Source organism: Rhyacophila brunnea, unplaced genomic scaffold (genome assembly GCF_057557595.1).
Source record: "Rhyacophila brunnea isolate RB1 unplaced genomic scaffold, BYU_Rbru_1.0 scaffold_19, whole genome shotgun sequence".
Classification (NCBI taxonomy): domain Eukaryota; kingdom Metazoa; phylum Arthropoda; class Insecta; order Trichoptera; family Rhyacophilidae; genus Rhyacophila; species Rhyacophila brunnea.
Window position 1 is genome coordinate 35,245,695 of NW_028232848.1, and position 23,416 is coordinate 35,269,110.

Consider the following 23,416-nt stretch of genomic DNA (forward strand, 5'->3'; position numbering starts at 1 on the left):
ATGGTATCAGTTAGGTTTTAAAAATCAATTAAACCCTGCATAAACCAAACCATAACAATTTTGGTATATTTTGGGCGATACGACAAAATTGTGCACACTTTTTCATTAATCCCTGCCTAAACCAAACTATAATAGATAAAAAATATTATTCTATCTATAAAATATTCAAAATTATGTATGATTTAATTGCATAATTTTAGATATTTTATAGACAAATGAATATTTTTTGTCTATTATCTATTACGGCTCGGTTTCGCAGGGGTATATTGAATTTTAAAAACTAACCAACACCGTCTGTAAATTGTAGTCTTATTTCAATTAAAACAAATACGTATAACCGACAAAGTTTAGTGTGCACTATTTATGGCAGATCTTAACAGCCTACCTCCACCCTTCGCCACTGTGTAATAGTAATGGATGTTTTGAGAACAAGACCTTCTTTACAAAAATAGGAAAAGTGGGTTACCTTCTGGGTGAGACTGTAAGAAGGTTTAGTTTTCGAGTGGAGTTTTGGAGAAATATGGGATAAATACACATTAAAAACTATGTTATTTTCAATAGTTATGTCTGTATCATATGCGTTAAAGTTTGTCATGTAAATGAAACACACATTCACTATTGGTAATATTTGATGACACTTAATGGACGTTGTATTTATTGCGTTTTCTGGCCTGACCAAACTCAATTGGATGGAAGCCTTGGTCCATGGTGACTGACTTTTGCATTTCTATCTTATTATGTAATCTGTTCTGTGGTTGAAACAGATATATAAAATTTACAATTGGGTATTAAAGTTTGAAGTTGATTTACTCAATTTGGCTGCCTATGCACTCGGATCCTTTAAATATGCAGTTCCGCAATTACTTTTAGTATGGAATTGTATTTATTTTTCAATTTTGACTTAAGTCACGTACTGTGGAACCATCTATGACAGAGTTGGCGAACCTTTTTACGTACACGTGCCAAAATTTCCCAAATATTATTTTTTGACTGTCTGACGTGCCGAGCAATTTTTCGAGTAGTTTGAGGAGCAAAAAAATGAAATAATAGCTATTCTATTATAAAGTTCAAAAATTATGGGTAAATTCCTCGGTGGGCCACAGTCGGCTCGTTTTTTTAAAAAATGTCTGCGGCGGGCAATGATCGTCTCGTTTTTCTTAGGCAAAAATTCCGCGGAGGGTAATTAATGTCTCATTTTTTTTTAGACAAATTGTTAAAGTTCAAAAGCAAACATCACTTTCCTTATAAATTTTATGGAACGAAGAAATATCAGTAGATATCATAAAAAATCATTAATTCAGTATATTGGCAAAAAATATTGATTGTAAATCGATCAAAAGCAGAGTATCTGCCTGTCATTCATGCAAGAATTTTGGCTGCTAATTATCGTGGAAAATTATCGATTTTCAATAACGCATATCTCAGAAACTGTTGGGAATTCGACACATATATATAGAGAATTTTATAGGAAATTTAATTAGCTTTCATTTTTATTTGAAACATTTTTTCTACATGCACCGTTTCCGAGATATAAGCTAAAAACCAATAATTACAAGATAAAAAGAACTTTTTATATACAACGTTTGTAAATTTTCTGTTGATTCATATAAACTTGACTTGACTAACTTAAGCGATCAAAAAAATTTGTACTTGATAGAAATACTGAATAATGAAATGCCATTTCATATTGATTTCCATAGTAACACATGTATATATCATTTAATAATTTAGTTGCCAGGACCCCCTAGCAACCAATAATGGTATCGAAATAACTTTTCATACAGAACAGATTTAATTAAAATGAATTCAATTCTACTTAAAGATGGCTAAAAGTATTAAAAAAATGCATTGGCATCGTGTTCTGATATATTCTAAAAGTTTCAAATGTCTAGCTAGTCGGGAAGTTAGTTAAAAATCGATTGCAAGATTTGTACCGGACAAACAACCACCGGACAAATAAGAATACGACCTAAGAAAAACGTTGTAAAAAATGTGATCTTTCGACCCCCCCCCCCCCGCCTTTAGCTCACCTCCCAGGAGCGGGACATTTAGTATGTTTACCTACTAACTACAATATATTCATTGACTGGACTATAGATATTTGTAAAACTTTTTGTAAAAAAAAATATTTTTTAAATTGTATCTAATTTTTTCTCTTCAACATAAAACATTCGCGCGCCATGCAAAATCATCACGCGTGTCATAGGTTCGCAATTCCTGATCTATGACATAATTTCATGTTTTTCGATATACGCAAAAACAAAAAAATATTTTTAAATAAAATCAATGGTAAGGTGATTCGAATTATTCTATTGCCATAGGCCTGCGTAGTTTCCGATCAATGTCGCCGGAAGTGGACCACCAGCAGTGAAGATGCGAGTACCCGTAGCATCGTAGCAATGAGTGTAAATCGCCGGGACGTATTTCACCTGGTTGAATCCGTCAGCCTCTTCATCTGGGAACTAAAATTATAATAAATATCAGTAAATATTGCTAAGCGGTCAGACCGATTAGACATCGTTCTATTTCAGAGGCGGGAATTTTTATTACATACATACAGTAAAACCTCGTTAATACGAATTCCACCGGACCGAAAGACGAAAAAAATTCGAATTACATAATGTACGGGCGGAAAATTATTAAAATTTTGAAAAGAAAAGGCTTTTTTAGATTTTCATCAATTTTGTTTACAATCATAGATGTGCCTACCAATTTTCCGATACGATTCTTTCAAATACCTTGTGTCATAATCTATAAATTGAAGTTACCATGTGGCTAAAATTATAGAAAAATACAAAATATTTTTCATTTTTCCAATTTGTCAACACAATTGTTTGGCATTGGTTCTCTAGTAAAACTATGTGAAAATCCTGTGTTAATGGGTCATAAAATGTCAGGATTATTTTTATTACCTTCATAAAATTAACAATTTATGATGTTTGTCACAATTTTCTATGACCGGCTCATACTTTATTACGATTTATTGAATATTTTATATGCTAAAACTCGTATTACGAAATTTGAATTGAAGGTATGGTTTTTTCGAATTTCGAATTATTCGTGTTCTTATTAACGAGGTTTTACTGTATATGGTTGAAAATCTGTATGTAGTGAGTCATCGTACTGCAGGTAACCCCGGGAAGCCATTCGAAGGTGAAAATAGTTTTTCCGGTGTAACACCCAAGTAAGGGTTCTCCGAGAACAAAAAAAAATATTTTAAGGGTTTCTTCAAAAGAATCTCAGCACAGCAAAAACACTACTAATAATAGTAAAAGTTGATTAATATAGAAGAACTTACCACATATCCCTTAGATGCCTTCAGCACAACAGTCTTTGAGGTGTGTATATGACTTTCCAAGTATTTTCCAGCTCGTAGATCATAAAACATTAACATTCCTGTAACAAAAAACAAATATTTTGAGAATTAAACTACAAATAAAATAATAACAAATTGTTTTTTTACATCTTTTAAATATTAGTGACAGTTTACGAGCCCGATGCATGGAATGCCACAAATTGTTATTAGCTATTTAGTCGCGTATCGGCTGTTTAAGGTTGTACCTCAGTTGAGGCACGGTCTAAAAAAATCGTAGCTAGGCGATGCGCGGATTGCGGGTGCAAATGACGCATGCCAAACGAAATATAATTTGTCGTATAAATCCAACATACGTCCATTTTATGTTCTATTAGTAACAATAATAATATAGTCATTGACATGTTTTCTTTTTAAAGTAAATGGGTAACGTTTTTAGTCATCTTTACACGATTTAAGAATTAATACGTCCGTCGCCATCACGAAACAAAGTGATGTGTTTCCAGCTCGACGTTCTCTCTCAGAATGCGAGCGAGTCCAAAATTTCGTCACGCCTATAATTGAAAATTATTTGCCGTTTCACTGATGTATCACCGTAACGAATGGCAAAAACATTATAAACAAATCATTTGCGCATCAGACTATAAATATATTTAGGGATTGTGTGGGGTGGGGGTGATGTGGTGATAAGGGCAGTAGTGGTGTAGATGGATGTACAGTAAGTCCTCGACTTACGCGAATTCGACTTACGTGAATTCGTACTTACGCGATTTTAAAAAAAATGCTTGTTTTGCTGCAGTTTGTTTCTCTGTGCTTGTGTTAACACACAATTTATTATGTTATAATATGGATCATGTAAAAAAATTAGTAGTAAAGCAATCTACGATAATTACCAAGAAAAGAGGAATATTAATAGAATAAATGGAAATATTGGTTATATGGATGGAAGATATGCAGCAACAACAAATTCTAATAAGCCTTATACTCATACAGGATAAAGCCTTGAGTCGTTTTGAAGACATACAGTGTAAAAATGATGATAGTGTTGATACTAATACATTCACTGCAAGCCAAGAACGGTTTCAAAAATTTTAAAGCCGTAATAAACTACACAACATCAAAGTAACAGGTGAGGCTGTCGAGTTATGCATATACATCAGTGGCGAAGGCTCCATACTAAGCGATTATTTAAAGCTTACCTTCTATTTTCAAGTATTTAATTTATATAAATAAATATCTATATTGTAGGACATTGTAGGTTATAATAAAAATATTGATTGCCATCTATCGTCGTTATTTATAAGTAGAGCTTTTAATTTAGTCATGTTTCGAATCAAAAATAAATGACGGAACGTCCAACGTGAGTGCTATTTTTAGAATTATTTCAACGATAATCCAAGCCGAATTTTCTACCGAAATTCAGTTGCTAACTTCATGCATGTCTGGGTTTTTGTTCGAGACTCAGAAGCGTTAACAGACAAGCTTATTCGAAATGTTGAATTGTTTATTGTCTTTGCTTATCTTTAAAAGCAAATAATAAATAATAAGGATGATTAAAAAAAATAATAACTATTGTGTTCGATCACATATAATTTATAAATTGTTATTAAAAATAAATATTGTATTAATTCGCGATTATTATTTAGGTTACTTCAGTCATAGACAAACATAACATGCTATTCACAGTTTATGTCATTTTGACATGTCAAAGCGGTGGTAAAGGTTTATTTTATAATACAAAATTCATTGTGTTACTGTGAATGTGGATAAATTATCTCATATTGTACCGAAATCATTCGCCAGTGCTTTAAATATATAAGTATTTATTAAATTGTGTAGTGTCCCGGTAGAAAATGTGCGAACGATTGCATTTAAAAATTATCAAAGCTTGACCTTCCAAGGGTTCATTTAGATTTGAATACAGCAAAAAAACTTATATTAGACATTTTCACAACAATTTATAAATGATAAATATTTGTTTTTAACTGGCAGTTATACATTAAACAAACTTTTTTGTTGGCGATGCGTATTGTTTGGTAAAGAAAGTATGCGTGGAATTCTACTGCCATAAGTGATTTAAATAATTTGACAAATTCAGCGGTGGAACCTATGACCAGTGTGTCGTTGTCATTAGTGTGCACCTATTCATCAGTAGTAATATCGTAAGTATTATCTTCTTATTTTCCGTAATTTACCTGACAAGTGTGCTCTTTTTCTCTGATCTCCACAGCTTACCTCTTTCCAAAAGTCACCCTTCGCCACTGATATACATACAGAGGAAGCTATGAATTTTATCAAGGGTCTAGGAGAAATCATAAATAATTACAAGATAAAAAGAACTTTTTATATACGTTTTTAAATTTTCTGTTCAATCATATAAACTTAACTTGACTAGCTTAAACGATCAAAAAAATTTGTACTTGATAGAAATACTGAATAATGAAAAGTCATTTCATATTAATTTCCTTAGTAACGCACGTATATATTACCTGCCACAATATATTTTTAATGTGGACGAAATTGGGCTTATTGGTAAAAAATGCCAGATCAGTCATATTATATATCCCAACTAGAAAAATCTATGCCAGGTTTTAAGGTGTTTGAAGATAGGCTAACCCTTTTACTTGGTGGAAATGCTGCTGGGGATTGCAGAATTAAACCACTTCATCAATCAATGTTTTCTTAAATGTATGTATGTATGTAGGTCCATTTTATTTTCACTTATCCTTTGAAACCAACACATATTATTTAAAAAATTGCACGATTTTAAGTTTTATTCGACTTACACGATTTTTCGACTTAGACGAAGATCTTCGGAACGAATTAATCATGTAAGTCGAGGACTTACTGTAGATGTTTATTGTCTTGATGCAGAGTACAGAGTATCGAGGTGAGCTAGGCGCTCAGATCGAGCCGCGATCTAATAGTAATGATGATCGATACGAGCTCGGGAGTCTGTGCTCGAGAGACGAATATCGAATGACGGACTCGAGTGGAGTAGTTCTTATAAATCGTCTTTCGCTATTTATATAAAAGCAATCAATACCTTACACGAGCCACTAGGTTAATATTGAGAAACCAATTGACAGCAATGTCTAACAATTACGAGGTGTTTTGATGAGCAAGATGATAGATGATTGGTTTTGAATATCAATTCAATATGCAAATAAAAATCACCAGCGAAATTAAATACACTTCAGATATAAAAAGTTTGTAGACTCCCTCATTATTAGTCCAAACTCTTTAGCTTACGAGCTATTCAATAAGTGAGCACAATTACCTAATCCAGTACCGATGGTCAGCATATCACCCTGAAAACTAGCAGAGCGAATCCCGCATCCGTTATATCTAGATGTGATTTTTTTGACTGATTGTAGAGTTCTGCAGTCCAGCAAGAGAGTGTACGACTTGCAGCCTATCGCGTACAGTCCGCTCTCCTGAGTGGCCAAGCAGACCAGGTCTTGACACGACGGAAGCTTCCGCGATATCTTCTGCTTGAAGGTTTCCGCGTTGAACACATGGATGTATCCATTCAGGGTCAGAGCTGCGATCTCTTTCCACCGTTTGTTAAATGTAATCGCTCGCACTTTTTGACCTGGCAATCAGAAAATTATTATTTATAGTATATTTTTTATTCAATGACTAAATTACATGATTTAATAATGTAGCCTTCCAAGCCACCTTCCACCCCCCCCTACTAATGCAGTCGTTAAGTTCCATTATCATGAAAAGTAGATCGACGACACCCATGTTTCTATACATTTCTACCTAGAAATCATCTATAATTATCTAGAGTTTAGGACTGCCAATAAACAAATTTCTTTTAGGAACCTTTTATGGAGACCCCATGGACCTCAAATTTTATTCGAATATACTGTTGCCGCTTTAGCATGTGTACTAAATATTAAATTTCTGGGTATATGGGAAGTATGCGACAATCAATTGATTGTAAAAACATGACACAAAACACAAAAACCTAATAAAATCTTAAAAATCGCAAATTTTTATATCATAAAGTAGATATATTACTGTATAATATCGTCGTTAATATTCTACATACACGTATCTCAAAAAACACAACTTTTCAGGAGAGGCAAACAGCAACTTTATTATCTCCGTTTTTAATTCAGAAATAAATTTTCTTCTATGAAATATCCATTTAGTATACCTAGTTACACAAACTTTCATGAATGTTTCTTCAATCTATCGCACTACACTTTCGACCGATCCGTCATATTGTCGAAGATGTCTGCAATTTCCAGAATATTACTGCAGTAAACACGTATCTTGACTTGCAAGAAAGAACTTCAGTATAATCATGTCGGAGTTCAGTATTCTGTGTACTTACAAACATGTATCTCAAGATACGAGTTTATAATATTTATAAAAGTCTTTTTTTGTGATACGAATTTTGTCATTGCTTAAATCTATTATGTTATAAATTATGTTTTGAGATACGTGTTAGTGGAATATGTGCGTATTCAAATTCTGAATTCATTACATCAAACAACTCAAAACTGTCAAAAATTGAGATACGTGTTTTAGAAAATCAATGTATGTAATACTAATTTCAGTGAACAAAAAAATGTTGATTCATTAAAAAGACAAGGCATCATAATGACATAATATCTATCTTTCATACAAGAGCTACAGATTGTTCAGGTTTTGCTCTCAAAGATACTCCAAACTCTTCATTTTTGGCATTATGCGACCTGTGGTATATCGGTAAACTCAGGTAATAATTTTTTACGATTCAAGGGAAAAATTCATAATCGTTCAATATCAAGTCTGCCACTGAAGGCTTATTCAATGGTGAAAATTATTTTTTACCTGATCTGCATTCTTTAATCACAACTGGCGAGATGCACTTGTGCAGAGGTACAGCAGGAGTCTCCGCCGTGGCTGCCGTGGGAGCAGGAACGGCTGGCTCCGACGTTGTAGTCACAGAAGAAGAAGAGGGAGGATTGGCGCTGCTGGAGGTCGATGCGGACGTGGACGGGGTAGGCTTCTCCGGTGGAAGGTATTCGTCATCATTGTCCTCGCACTGAATTCGCCACAGCGCCATCTTCGTGTCGCGGCAACCTGACACAAAGAACTGGTCATCCAGCCAGCACATGTCTAGTACCTAGAATGCGATATGGAAAAAAATAATATAAATTATATTACCCATCAATAAATTAAATATAACAAGAGGTTTAAAAAAATCCTCAATGATCCGGGAAATGAGGGGGTTGGAGCGGATCATTTTTTGAATTGCTCAACTCCAGCTCTGCTCCGGGACCTAATACTTGCTCCAGCTCCGCTCCAGTGTCCGCTCCGCTCTAGATAAAAAGTTTATTGTATACAAATCGGGTATTATATGTATACAAATGTTAAAAAAATTAAAAATAAGGTTTATTATTCGTCCTTTTCATTATTAATTCTATTAAACAAAATTGCTGACAGCAAATTGTCTTTCATTATCTACCTCTTTTGTTAAAGAAAGTGAGGATATTTATCACTCGGCAGTGTTGCCGTATTTCAACTAATTCCAGTGTTGCAAAGTGTGAAATATAATATTTTCATTGGATTTTAGGACGAAAATTTAATAATAGATAAAAACATCCGGAGCAGTGGAGCACTACAAATTTTCGGTGCTACTGGTAAAACCCCATTCCTCTACTGCTCCCTGCCCCTGCTCCGAGCTCCGCTCCAACGCTCTGCTGGAAACAGCCTGTGGTACCTATTCGCATTACACGTGTCCTGCCCACGATATAGCGTGTGATACTCTCAATCATACAAAATGTATACAAATTCATGATTGCACCTAATGCGGCATCTTCCTTTGACCTTAGTTGGGCCGTAGGATACGCGAAATATAAGTGCGAGTGAGAAAGCATTCATCATGCTTATACCTCATGTCCATGCGTTAGAGTAAGATAGAAAGTAAACATGTCATGACGGAACTCTTGTCAATTTCATGGAAATTAAATAACATTTTTATCCATTTTGGTAATGACTTCATATTTAATCAGTACTTACCGTTAACGTTGCATTATTAAACATTGTTGAAGTACGTAGCCAATTAATCTTTAAACAAGCTAGTTACGTCTCCAATATAACAATATTACAACACGGAATTTCCGTTGTATTTTGCAAACAAACATGTGTGTTTCTGTATTACAAAATCACAATAAATATTTAAATGAGAATTTAAACACAAAATACTACTTTCAGCGGTAATAGTTATGTAAAAGATAGAAAAAAAAGATTAACAGCCTCTTCAATACTACGTACGAATTTCTGACGTTTAATAATATGTCAAACGGAGAGTTGCTAGCGCCTCTACCGCCAAAGCATGTGCACTTCAATTCCATACTGCAGTCGATACTACCGGTTGAGTTTTAATATACTTCGTTGAAGTAGGCTTGCGCTTCCGTTGCGCAACCGTTCATAGTGCTTCATTCGGGGATTGGTATCCAGTCAGTGAACGTTGATAAATTTACCTCATGCAATTTAATTTTATTTAACTGATAGAGTTACCCAGTCTCTATGTGCCTCCCCAACACACACAGGGTCCAACGTGGGCAGTCTATAGACGGCAATCTCACAGGAATTTTGCGCCCCGGTGGCGAGCAAGGTGCGGGATGGATTAATCTCCACCGAGTGAATGCCAGGCTGGTGCCCCCCCGCTGCCCATACATGTCTAGAACGAAGTGTGGGTATTACGTCTAGTTGCCGTGTGTTTACATCGTAGACCATTAACTGAAACGAATGAACAATGTTAGCATATACAGTCGAACTTGGTTATTACGAGGAAGATGGGACCGATTGAATTTTCTCGTTATAAGCATTACTCGTTATATCGTTACATAACATTTTTCGCGCCACGTCCTACTGAAGCATAGACCATAAAAAATCTGAAAACCATCGTAAAAATCCCCGAAACAAGCATGGCATTCATAAACTACAAAAGAAGTTCTTTATTGTAATGAAGTGCTGAGCCGCCGGCACTTGTAGGTGCCTACTGACTTCACAAAGCTTGGATTTATTAAATGCAATTTCAACCATACGCATGGATACTTTTTCAATGTTGTCGGCGAAAACATCAATTAGGTACTTAAGACACTTAACTAGTGTCATAAACGTAATCCGATCCCGGCGGCATCGGTCTAGTTAACGTTCCGGTTGGATTTTATTGCTTAGGGTCGAATTTAAACGTTGATTTTAAACGATCGACACACTAACAGTTTTGCTCGGTATATCCGAGAAGTAGCTAGTTATAAAAGTGAATAAATGTATGGAGAAAATCATAAACTAAAATGTCAACGAATGTTACCTCGTTATATCCGTGATCGTAATAACCAAGTTCAACTGTATTATACATTTTAAATAACCATTATTGTTCCCAAGTATATTGTCTCTACAAAGTGGTGTTGATGATAACAGACTTTTTATAGAAGGAATAAACACTCGCTCAAACTATTTAGCCCTTGCTCTGGACCATACACATATTTTTGCCAGTTGTATATTATATTCCATAGAGATGTATAGAGCCTGAAGATACCAAATGGTGAAAAATTGCTTACTAAAACTTAACTTAAGGAAAAGGACAAAGCTCTAGAATTTAAATTCAAACCAATGACGTTTAAGAAAACCTTCTCTAGAAGGCAGAAAAAAAAGGACTATCAACTTAGATCAATTTTCAATTGGTTGCAAGTCATGACACGTTGCAGATTTGGTAGCAAACTTCACACTACACGTTATTGGCTATAGTTGTTCGTTATTTTAATTTGGCATTATGTCCAACCACTAAGTTTAGTTTTTTATATAGAAACATTTGATTAATAAACACAGTTTTTATGATTTTTATGGTTGTTTATTGTTTCATGTCTATTTTAATGTTACATGATATTGTGGCTTTATTATTTATGTCTATTGAGGACAAACACCGTATCAGAGGAACGATTATTCAATTGAGAGATTATTTGTGTACTGCTTGATTGAAATGTTTGATATTGACTACTCATTATATAATATAATATGATACGTTCAGTTAATGTCAGTTCATGTCAACTGTTTTTGTGACAAGTACTTCACTATCGAACGAGATTGTTAGTTCTATTTTATGTCGATAGATGTTACTATATTATATGCCTGCATCTGTTAAAAACTAGAAGTGTTTCATTGAATCAGTCGATTCCATGAATTATTAAATTTAGAGTTATGTCAAAGATGAATCCTGAATTACACAAAATTTGTTTTTATTGAAATTAAATAATTTTGAAACACCTCAGAAAACATACATATTAGAAGAAATCCTAGTAAAAAAGTTAGACCAAGTGGCACATCTATTACTATTGTAATTCTTCAGAGTGTGTATGTATGAGATTTAATTAGCATGAATCATAGTCAGGTAGGTGCTCTATGTTATAACTTGTGACATGAAGTCACCCGACGACATGACGTAATTGTGACGTAAGCTCAATACACGCATCGAGGCGAGCCGCTCAATGCGCACGGCTGACCATAGATATTATTATGCTGAAACACCTATTTGTGTATGGGGACAATGAATAACGCCAGTATTAGAGTAGCGTTAATTTCTCGAATGGTATTGACTCACTCCAATAGTACGTCACAATGATGTCATATGACGGCATGTCGACCGGGAGACTTCAACTCGCAAGTTACAACATAAGGCAGTAGCTCAGGGGATAGAGTCACCCGGACAGTAGAAAGATGTGACGTTCAAGTCACACTGATTAGTATGTTTTCTGAGGTATTTCATAATTATGTAATAAGCCCCGAAACTTTATTTTATTAATTACATTACGTTATATTATAGGAAATAATGTCCAGTCCTAACATATCATCTTCATCCAAGGGGTATATAACACTGACACTATTGAAACTCTAATAAAAGTGAAACTAGAATACGAATGCGTGATTACTAAGTGAATGTGTTTCTACTAATTACCTTATTGCATTTAGTTCCGAAAACAACCTGTCGATCCGAAAGCCACTGCGAGCAAAACACTTTATTGATGTTGCCCAAATTAACCGGAGTCTCTTTGAACATGTCATGGGTCAGAATATGTCTAGATGCGTACGAAGAGTTGATGAACCGCGCCTGGAAACAAACACAAAGAGACACTTCTTTTAGGATTATTTCATTGACTTCCGTAGACAGTGACAAGTTGTCAACGGATTTATATTTTGTTCTTGTAAATTAATTAAATTCCCAAACATTCATGGCCCCCACGAGGGAGGCTGACAGGGCTCTAGTCTGGGAGCCCGGGCTCAGGAAGGGCCTGGCGTGACGATTCGACCAGATAAGTGAGATAAACAAAGATCACAAATTAGCTCCAACAGTAAAAAAAAATATTTTCGGCGCTATTTTCCTTCAATAATATTAGTAATTAAAAATATTTGGCTGTACGGTGCAATTTTTAACTGTGTACCTACTGATACTTGACAATTCCATAATTCAAATGGATGTACATGAGTACCTTGGTATCAAAGTGGGACATGAGCCATCTGCAATAATTTGCAGGAGAGGCGATTTTTCATTTCATATAAATATTGAAACATAATATATATAAAAAAAATACTTGAGTAATGCTTAGAGGTATAGAATCACATTTATTAAGTTAAATCTAAGATATTCATTTTGTAAATATCAAATATAATCGTTCAAAATTGCTTACGTCCGTTTTTGACACATACTTTTGCGTTTGTCCGTGTTTGATACGCAAACGGCCGTACGTGTCCGCTTTTGACAGAAAGTTTAATTTTTTTAAATAAAATTGCAAGGTAGTTCAGATTTCTTTTATTGACAGAATTTAACAATAAATGAAAAGCCTTAAAATTAATAATCATTTATTTTCTGGAGATAGGTAACAATTCGCAGAAAATTTAAATTTTTTTAAAATAAAATTTCAAGGTAGTTCAGATTTCTTTTATTGAAAAGATTTAACAATAAATGGAAAGCCTTAAAACTAATAATCATTCATTTTCTGGAGATAACAATTCGCAGAAAGCTTAATTTTTTTAAATAAAATTTCAAGGTAGTTCAGATTTCTTTTATTGAAAAGATTTAACAATAAATGGAAAGCCTTAAAACTAATAATCATTCATTTTCTGGAGATAACAATTCGCAGAAAGCTTAATTTTTTTAAATAAAATTTCAAGGTAGTTCAGATTTCTTTCATTGAGAAGATTTAACAATAAATGGAATGCCTTAAAATTAATAATTATTCATTTTCTGGAGATAACAATTCGCAGAAAGTTTAATTTTTTTTAAATAAAATTTCAAGATAGTTGAAATTTCTTTTATTGACAGGATTTAACAATAAATGAAAAGCCTTAAAATTAATAATCATTCATTTTCTGGAGATAACAATTCGCAGAAAGCTTAATTTTTTTAAATAAAATTTCAAGGTAGTTCAGATTTCTTTCATTGAGAAGATTTAACAATAAATGGAATGCCTTAAAATTAATAATTATTCATTTTCTGGAGATAACAATTCGCAGAAAGTTTAATTTTTTTTAAATAAAATTTCAAGATAGTTGAAATTTCTTTTATTGACAGGATTTAACAATAAATGAAAAGCCTTAAAATTAATAATCATTCATTTTCTGGAGATAATAATTCGACTCCCGCAAGTTCCACGTCATCTCCATCAAGTGTATCAATAGCTTCTAAATTATTCACTTCTTCAAAGCATTCACATGCATCAGTATATTGTTGGCCATCGATTGGCAAATTATTATTTGTTTCAATTATGTTCTTATACCAATGCAGGGTTTCTATATTCTTCCATTCGAGTCCAAAATGTTTCGAAAGTAGAGAATTTACATCGTTTATCTTGTTTTCATTCAGTTTAACGCCTATAGGAATCGGTGCTGGATTTACTGCATCGTATGTTTTATTCTTTTTTAGAATTTGCTTCTCTCTCGCGATGTCACAATTGTAAGGTATTTCACCTCTTACCACAATATTATTCTTTTTCGTTTTGCGGAATAAAATTCTCTTGCATTGAGATATTTTGAAATGTAATTGTGCTGTAGATTTTATGTTTATTTTAGCTTCGTCTTTCCAATTATGAGGACTCCAATCTGTACCAATTATTTTCAATGTTCCGTGTGCTTTAAATACATCATGATATTCTTCAATATGTATTATTGTTTTCTTTTTCTTTAAGTCTCTTTCGATAAGACCAAATACCCGATCTGCTGGAAGGAAAGAATGTCCAGTGACTGGAAAAATTATCTCTAGCTTAGTGATTGATGGAGGAGCATTGTTATGAAGCCATTTGGCACACATCGTTACTATTGTTAAATTTTTATTTTGGCCAGCACACCCATCTGCTACCAACCGAACATTTGTGTATCCGTTCAATACTTTTGATTGTAGTTCATTGAAAATGATTGATGCTACTTCATTTGAAGATTTCCTCCCTTGGTTTTCATTCCATGTATAAATTGACACATTTTGTGGTGACAAATTATTTTTTGACGTTCCTGATACGACTGCTAAATTGAAGCAGTAAAATTGTCTCGAGTAATAGGCGGACTGGTCACTAACTTTTGGCAACACAAGGTTTTTCTGGCAATCGAAGGACATAAGAAAACAATCATCGTTTTTCTTCTTCAAATATTCGAAAAAACAGTTTGCTTTTTTTTTGTGTAGAGTAAGTTTAAATATCAAATCTTTTTTCTCATTTTCATCCTTTTCTAATTTCACTTTTTCTTTTAATTCCAAACATGTGCTACATTCATCAGTGCTTGGAGTTGCAAAACTCATATTAAACCGGGTATTAAACAACATCCGAAAGTATGACATTTTTACTTTGAAGTCATCAGTGACGCTATTATTATACATTGACCATATTTTGGTAATGCTTAGATCTGAATCTAAGTAAATTCTTGTACTTCGGTCTCGTTTATAATGTGACTCGATTCCCTTGAGACATTTGGTGAAATCGATGACAGAATTCATCTTGTTTTCAAAAAGTTTATCCTTTCTTGATCCACCCCTTGTTTCAATGGGTACTAACATGTTATTTTTTTTAAACCGTTGGAAGACTCCGATAACTCTATGTTTTGTTATATTTAATGTTGATAAAAACGTGGCCCTGCATACGGGAAGACAATTCCCAGCAGTGTTTATAATGCTGTAATGAAATGTAGCCATTTTTTGTTTTATAAAAACTTTTTGACGGCGTCTTTTTGGTACGAGAGTCCTACAGTATTTCAAAATAAAAGAATCCTGCTTGTCTTTAGCTGGTGCAGAATAAAACGATTCGTGAAACTTCCTTATGTCTTCCATTGTCAATAATCTGCATTGAAGACCACGACGATGGCCGCATTTAGGAAAGGAAGGCACGCCTTTTGCAGAATATCTGGAAAAAATAATATATTTTAGTGTTTTATTCAACTTAGAAACCACGGTTTGAAAAAACATTTTGTTCTTGAACCACCCTTTCCGTGACCATAGTAATGACATGGAGGTAATAGCGTATGTGTAAATGCGTTAACAATGAAAAATACTCGTAAATAACGAGTGAAAATGCGCAAAGGTTAATATTTAAATATTATTATTCTTATAAAAACATAAAATTATGCTTGAGCACATCATATTTTAACAATAAATCGCATTTAAAAAAGATGCATTGTGATCGAAAAAGTTTTGTAGTAGTATTCTGATAGTACTTACTTTAAAGTCTTTTCTTTGGCCCTTTTCCACTCATTGGGCTTAGCTACACGTTTTCTAGCATTCCTTGAGTCCATTTCAGTTCATTAAATATTATACTTTTTCTTGAAAACTATTATAAATGCACTTATTTTGAAAAAAACTGACAGAGAACCTCTATTTTAGAATAATGTTATCAGAGTGCCGAAATCCCGGCAGCCATGACAGTCTGAGAAGATTCCTGCTCAGTGATTGGCTGGCCCTTACCTGCGCGCGCATATAAGTCAAGTGTCCGTTTTTGATATTATACACGAACTTTAAACACAAAAATCTCCATGAAAACGACCGTTTTTGATACTGTCGAAGGCATTGTTGGAAAGAGCATCACTAACACTACCAGAATCAACAAAAACATGAATTTAGTGGAGTGTGGCTTATGTCCCACTTTGATACCAAGGTACTCACATATTAAAAATACAAAAAAACCTTAATTTTACAGCATACACTATTTGGAAAACGCTGCTGCAGCGCGTCACATTGCCTTTACCTTTAGCGATAGGTAGGGGGGCCCTCCAAACATCCTAGCTTGGGGGCCCGCACCAGGATGTGGGGGCTATGGTGGCATTACTATCATCCTTACTACCCCATTTACACATGCATTGACTTACTAGTGCCAGTATATGTTGTCATGATCGTAAAAATTTTATGTAAACATGTATTATTGTGCGCAAGTTACAAGACTGTATTCACGGATGAAAAATGTTTAGCGGCTTCTGAATTTTCACGCAATAGTTGCAACTTGCGCGATATATGCATATACGCAATAGTTGCAACTTGCGCGATATATGCATATGCGCAGTAGAACAATAGTGGCGAACTTGACCACGGCGCAAAGCATTTTGACGGTTACCGATTTTCGAAACCTGTCCGAACCTATCAAATAGCACCACACAATGACAACAAACGCGTTCGTTTACGCTTGAAAAATGAGATTGGCGTTGAGTGTGTAAACAGTTATTGTCGCGATAGTTTTATTTACACACTACACTATTGTCGTCAATAAATCCATGCACATGTACAGGCGCTACAACTTCGGAACCTTCTGAGTTATCAAAACAAAAATCTACAAAGTAGTCTGTAGTGGTAATAGATAGTATGTATCCCTACCAGTGTTGCCATCTTTTTCTATGCTGATTATAGTACAAAGGTGTAAAAATTATAGTATTTCTGAAAAATATATAGTACAGGAACATTTTACGTCTTGAATCCTTTAAAATTATAGTATTTTGGCATATTTGGCGTAAAACTATAGTATTTTACATTTTTTGCGAAATTAAAATTAGAGTATTGTACTATAATTATAGTACGGTTGGCATCACTGATCCTTACCCACTATATTAATCATATGTCGGATTGGAGATAAGATTATAACATGCTAACCTCTTTATTTTGAATTTCTCTGGAGCGCACAAAATCGACAAAATTGTATGATGACCTCAAAATCTGTTGCTGTTGTGACGGTGTGTCTTCTTCGCTCTCTGAATCTGAATAGCATACAAAGTCCTCAGGCTTGTCAGGTTTCCGCTGTCTCTCCAGTCTATTATAAAACAAATTCGATGTTTTCTTTCCAGAAATTCAGAGTTTATAAACTGCATTTATCCCTTGGTATAGGTAAAGCATTCTACAGTGGCACCATAGGCGATTCGCGCGTGTATTGAATTGCTTGCGACAATGCCTGTTTCAATGCTAGCAAACAATACCACTACAACTGCAAATGGCATTTGCCGTACCCATGGTGCCACTGTAAAACGATTTACCTATATCAGTGGAGAAGGGTGGAGGTAGGTTCTGGAGATGCGACATAAATAGGCTAACATCCATTTCTTATAAAAACAAAAATCTGTTATTACAACATCCACTCTGTGGAGGTGCATATATTATGATCTTCCTAGGATCGGGCATGGTAAAAAAAAAGAAAATAACTATGTCAGTCATTCTTATGTGTCTTCGTTTAACTAAGAATACAAATTGCAGATGGTATTGATTAATTGTTAAAATTAAATTAAATCCCGTCAAAAACAAACCATAGTAGATTTTAGAAAAAAAATATTCGTCTATCTATAAAATATCTAAAATTATGCCATTCTTAATATAACCATTAATTTTAGATATTTTATAGATAGAAGAATATTTATTATCTATTATGGTTTTGTTAAGGCAGGGTTTAATCAAATTTTAAACATAACTTGCAATTTGTATTCTTAGTTCAATGAAAATAAATGATGACTGTATGACTGACAGTGTGCATTATTTTTGTCAGATCTCCGTAGCCTACTTCCACTCTTCGCCACTGCTTGGTATTCACCAAAAATAAGGCACACTCCTCATACAGACATCTCCATTGAGATTTATAATATAGGAGATGCTTTTAATTTATTACGCATTGATTAAACGTGTTTTTAGTTTTTGACAATGATTAACCATTTTATTCCCAGAAAACCTTCAAGTGTTTTTTTTGAAATTGAAAAACTGATTGGATTTCTTTTTAAAATCATTAAGATATGTTGGAGTATTTATTACAAATCAAAAAAATCCTAGTGGACGTTCAGCATTCGTCAGATTCCCAACGGTTTGCCGTTCTAATTCATCTAATTAGTGTTGCCAGTACCTAAAATTAATTCAATAATTTATTTGTCTATAAAACAGCAACACATTTATTGAAATGTCAACTTGTAATGAAATTCCAACCTGCTATTGCTCGTCGTCTACAATAACACAAATTTAGTTGTCGTATTCATTTGTTTTAAATCCCACTTATTTCATGTATAAGATTTATATAATGAAGGTTTTTAAAAATTACTTTTACCCAAGGCTTTTTCAAATCGTTCACTTGTTTGGAAAATAATATGAGAATTTACCAGACCCGGGATTCATTATAAGTCAACACGTTACCGCTCGACCGTCATGAGCGATCAATTACACTAGACATGTTTAATATGGAGTAATAATATTTCTTTTACTTGAACAAGGCACACACTGTACTGTAAAGTTTAATACAACTTGGTTTTGACTTTGCAAATTAACGTAGTAGGCAAGAAAAATATTGTAAATAAAATATTATTTTGAATAAAAAAATTGTTGGTAATTTGGCCGCAGAGGTGGACATGAGATTTTACAACTTTCTTTTTAGACCAAACTAAACCTAACCTAACATAACCTAATCTAACCTACCCCAACCTAATATTACCTCATATAATCTTAGTTTGTGATATTGGTGTATCAAAATGTATGAAAATTTCAAATTTTCAATGAACGATTATTGGATCGAAAAGCCGATGCGCCGACAGAAAAAGGTATTTATTATTATTGTCTACATGAAATAAACGTTTTCGTAAAAAAAAAAAATATAAAAGCCCATGTCCACCTCTGCGGCACAATTACCATATTTTTTTTTTACAAAACAGTTTATTCCTTGTAGGCAATTATATTAAATATCTTTTTCTGTCAGCGCAGATGCTTTTCGATCCATTAATTGTTAATTTACAATTTTCATACATTTTGATGCATCATTATCACACACTAAGATTATAGTATTGGGTTGGGATAGGTTAGGTTAGGTTGGGTTTGGTCTAGAAAGAAAGTTATAAAAACTCATGCGGTCATCTGCGGCACATTTACCAATTTGTTGTCAACATCTTTAGTACGCAAGGATCTCTCTATATGCATGCATGCTCAATATAATAAAAAATTGGTTCTAAAATCATAGAGACGGTCAACAAGTCGTTAAAGAATGTTTTGATTTAACAAAATATTGTATTGGAGGGCATCACTAACAGTAAGTACCAGCATTTCACTAATTGTGATCACAAAAAAAGTGAAACCAAAGTAAAATTTGAGAAAGATTCTGACACATAATGGCCATGAATGAATGAAAAATTACCTCAAAGATCTTGCTTTGGCCCGCCTTGCTTCGAGCCTGTTAGAATTATAACAAGGCGGGAGCCTTCCTTCCACACATCTTCGAACGGTCTGAGACATTTTTGATAGAATAATCGCTCAGAATAAGGCCCCCATTTGCTGACACAAAATATGAGAAGCGTTAAGAAATCATTTGGGCAAGTTTATTATATAATAAAATATATATATTATATTATTGTTTTATACAAGGAATCATTATCGAAACATTATTTGATATGAGATACTATACAAATTGTAAATATTTTGACATGACATCCAAACGTCAAGAACGAACATACGAATTTATCATAGACTATCATGATACGAATGTTGATTGTTGAAGTATTGTCTATGAACGATACATTTTTATTGCCTATTAAAAGCAAACGGATGAAAGTTTTTTGTATTGTAGGTAGGTGTAATGTTAGAAAAAGGAATCGAAGCATGTTTGATACTCGAAATAGCTCCGTTGTACATTGATATTTAATTTAAAAATATAAAATTACATGGACGATATATAGTTCGTATCATTGAACCTGAACTGAACGAATCAAATGGAACGTTGGATTTATTTGATTTGGAACCGTTTGGTAGAATGTCCACGGAAACGCTATTCTGACAACCAATTAGTGTTGCCAGTACTTAAAATTAATTCATAATATATTAGTCTCTAAAACAGAAACATATTTGAAACGTCAACTTGTTATGAAATTCTAACCTCCTATTGTGGTCTACAATAATACAAATTTAGCAAACTGTCGTATTCATTCATTTTAAATATAAAAAATATAAAGAATGCTTCATAAATAGGTAGCCATTTAGTTAATTTAAAAGATTTATAGGTATGAAGAGTTTTTAAAAATTACTTTTGATTAGAGCTTTTCATAATTGACCACTATTGTTCATGTCGACAGTATGATATTGTGACTTAGGACGACAATCGAACATATTAAATTCGTTAGGTAATATAAAGATCATTCCGGGTTGATTTAACACAGTTTGTAGCTTAGAATCTCCGTTACAAAATATAAATAAAATGAAAATAAATTCTTTGTCTGACATAATAATTATAGTAATGATATTAAATCGAACTTGCATAGAAAATAGTGCTATATTTTGAGATAATAAGACCAAAAGCGGCGCCTTGTTCGCCTATGGTTACTTATGAATAATAGGTATTGATTATTAATCTATAATACATATAATTCAAGTGAACTCCTATGGTGTAAATATCTAACATATTAATATGAACACCTCACGATATATAAATGCCGAATAATGCTTATCAACACTTTGACAGATTGCCATTAGTCTATGGATCGTCCGAATTGGTTTGACGTTTCATGTCAAACCATTTCTGATGGTCCGAGAACGGTTTGATTTTCAATGATACGCTGAACCAAACGTCAAATCTCAAACCATTTCCGGTCAACTACAATTTGTATGTATATTGTCTATGGTTTAATTTGATTTGTTTCGTTCATGTTGAAAGAAACGAACCTATTATTGGACACAGTGTTGCCCTCTTTTTCACACCACATAGTAGGTATGCGGCCAAGAAAAGAGTTTTACCTACCAATAAAACTCGTATTATTCATGTTGACTTTGAAGTCCTTGCGATAGGGTTTGCTCTTTCTTCTTCGCGTGAGGATATAGTCTACTAATTTATTTTCCTTTTTCTTGTCGTTGGTTATTCCTCCGTTTTTATTTACTGGTCATACCCGCGCGTCTATTTTTTATGTATGGAGTTTGGGATCCCTTTGTCTTCATTATGATATGACTCAAGGGACCAGATAGAAGTTACCTGGACTTCAAAGTCAACATGAATAATAAGAGTTTTATTGGTAGGTAAAACTCCTTTCATTATTCGAATTTGACTTTGAAGTCCTTGAGATAGGTATCTGTTTGTTATCACCTGGTGTTGGGTATGCCAAATTCCTGTATGTGACAATGATTCATTGACGAGGTATAGACCATCGTGACTTTCAATGTATATGGTTGAATAGAGAAGTAAATGGGTTCTTTTCCCCTTCTGATAGTGGTGTGTCCATCGTTTTCTGGTAGTTGTGTTATGTGCCATTCAAATTTGTACCGTTAGTTAGTCAGCCAGTGGGTTCGACAGGCTGAAACATGTTACAACTTGTTCATTTTCTTAAGTTTGTTGCATTATATTTATTGTTTCCTTCCTAGTAGTATTCCAGAATAAAAAACACTCTTCAGCCGGACGTCTCACAAGAAACACGCATTGTGTACCTAGTAATATTCAACCTTGTATTAAAACTTCAGTAATAAATATGTTATGTGATTTTGTGTTATAAATCGGAAATAAAGGAAAACGTTAAATATAATTAATAATATCTTTTAATAATTCCAACCCATAACATAAAATTGGTGTCAGGAAGTGTGGATAAAGCTAAATAACGTGAAATAAATAAATTAACGGTGAATTCAAATTCTTTAAAAATAGCAAGAATCCTAAAAATAAAACACATGATAATATTACGTATAAACTAATTGTTTTTTTTAAAGTACATCGTTGTGAAAAACGAACGGAAATTAAAAATCTAATTAATAATATAAAGTTGTATATTCTCCTAAATCTTCAAAATCATTAAATCAAGAATCTTCTATATCTTCAAATCTACAAGAGAAGTCCAACAAACTCCTGTCTCCAAGAGTCTTCAAATATCTTCAAATTCCTGAATTCGACGAATAATCTCCAATTCTTCAAAATCAAAACTCGAATTCTTCAAGCTCCAACTCTAATTCTACAAACTCAAATCTTCAATTCTTCGAAATCCAATCTCGAATTCTTCAAGCTCCAACTCCAATTCTACAAACTCAAATCTTCAATTATTCGAACTCCAATCTCGAATTCTTCAAGCTCCAACTCCAATTCTTCAAGCTCCAGCTTCAAATGCTTCAAGCTACAGCTTCATATTCTTCAAGCGTCCATCAGATCTACAACTCTCCAAGTCTTCAAATCTTCAAAATCTTCAAAACATAATCTCCGAGTGTCAAGTGCTTAGTGTCTGTAACAGTGACAGTGTAAAGTGTAGGTATTTATACTCCACAACAGAACGGTAAATTAATTATTCTTCATTTATATGAAAATTATCAATCACTACAATAATACAATGTCGTCACTAAGTTTAGATACCTTGATGAAATTTATTTCAACCTTCGATGGAGAAAAGAAAAATCTTTATCCATTTCTTAATGACTGTGATACAGCTTTTGAGATATGTCCGAATGAATTAAAACCCGTCCTGTTAAAATACACGATTCACTGCGTAGTAGGTAACGCCAAAAATACAATTTCAAATTATAAATTTGAATCTTATGAAAATTTTAAATCTTTCCTCAACACTACTTACGGTGAAAATAAACATACGTCTCAATTAGAATTAGAACTCAGAAATTGCAAACAGAATTATAAAGAACCCATTATCAAATTTATTCAGCGTGTA

At 33.5% G+C, this 23,416-nt stretch overlaps 1 protein-coding gene across 1 annotated transcript; it reads right to left on the reverse strand.

The window, feature by feature from the left end:
• Positions 1–1,118: 1,118 nt before the first annotated feature.
• On the reverse strand, positions 1,119–20,136 carry DCAF12 (DDB1 and CUL4 associated factor 12-like protein). Its single transcript, XM_085945985.1, has 8 exons — positions 19,930–20,136; positions 17,430–17,586; positions 12,273–12,425; positions 9,836–10,057; positions 8,144–8,438; positions 6,594–6,908; positions 3,299–3,396; positions 1,119–2,462 (listed from the first exon to the last, which is right to left on the reverse strand). Exons 1-8 carry the CDS (start codon positions 20,025–20,027, stop codon positions 2,310–2,312), a joined length of 1,491 nt encoding a protein of 496 aa, XP_085802111.1. The 5' UTR covers positions 20,028–20,136; the 3' UTR covers positions 1,119–2,309.
• Between the last annotated feature and the right edge of the window lie 3,280 nt (positions 20,137–23,416).

Coding starts and splice junctions, on each gene's coding strand:
- DCAF12 (XM_085945985.1), bottom strand. CDS start 20,027: ATGTCTCAGACCGTTCGAAGATGTGTGGAAGGAAGGCTCCCGCCTTGT. Junction 17,587..19,929: donor GCCAAAGCAAGATCTTTGAG/GTAATTTTTCAT, acceptor GTTTTATAATAG/ACTGGAGAGACAGCGGAAAC. Junction 12,426..17,429: donor GAGAAATTCAAAATAAAGAG/GTTAGCATGTTA, acceptor GTTTGTTTCCAG/GCGCGGTTCATCAACTCTTC.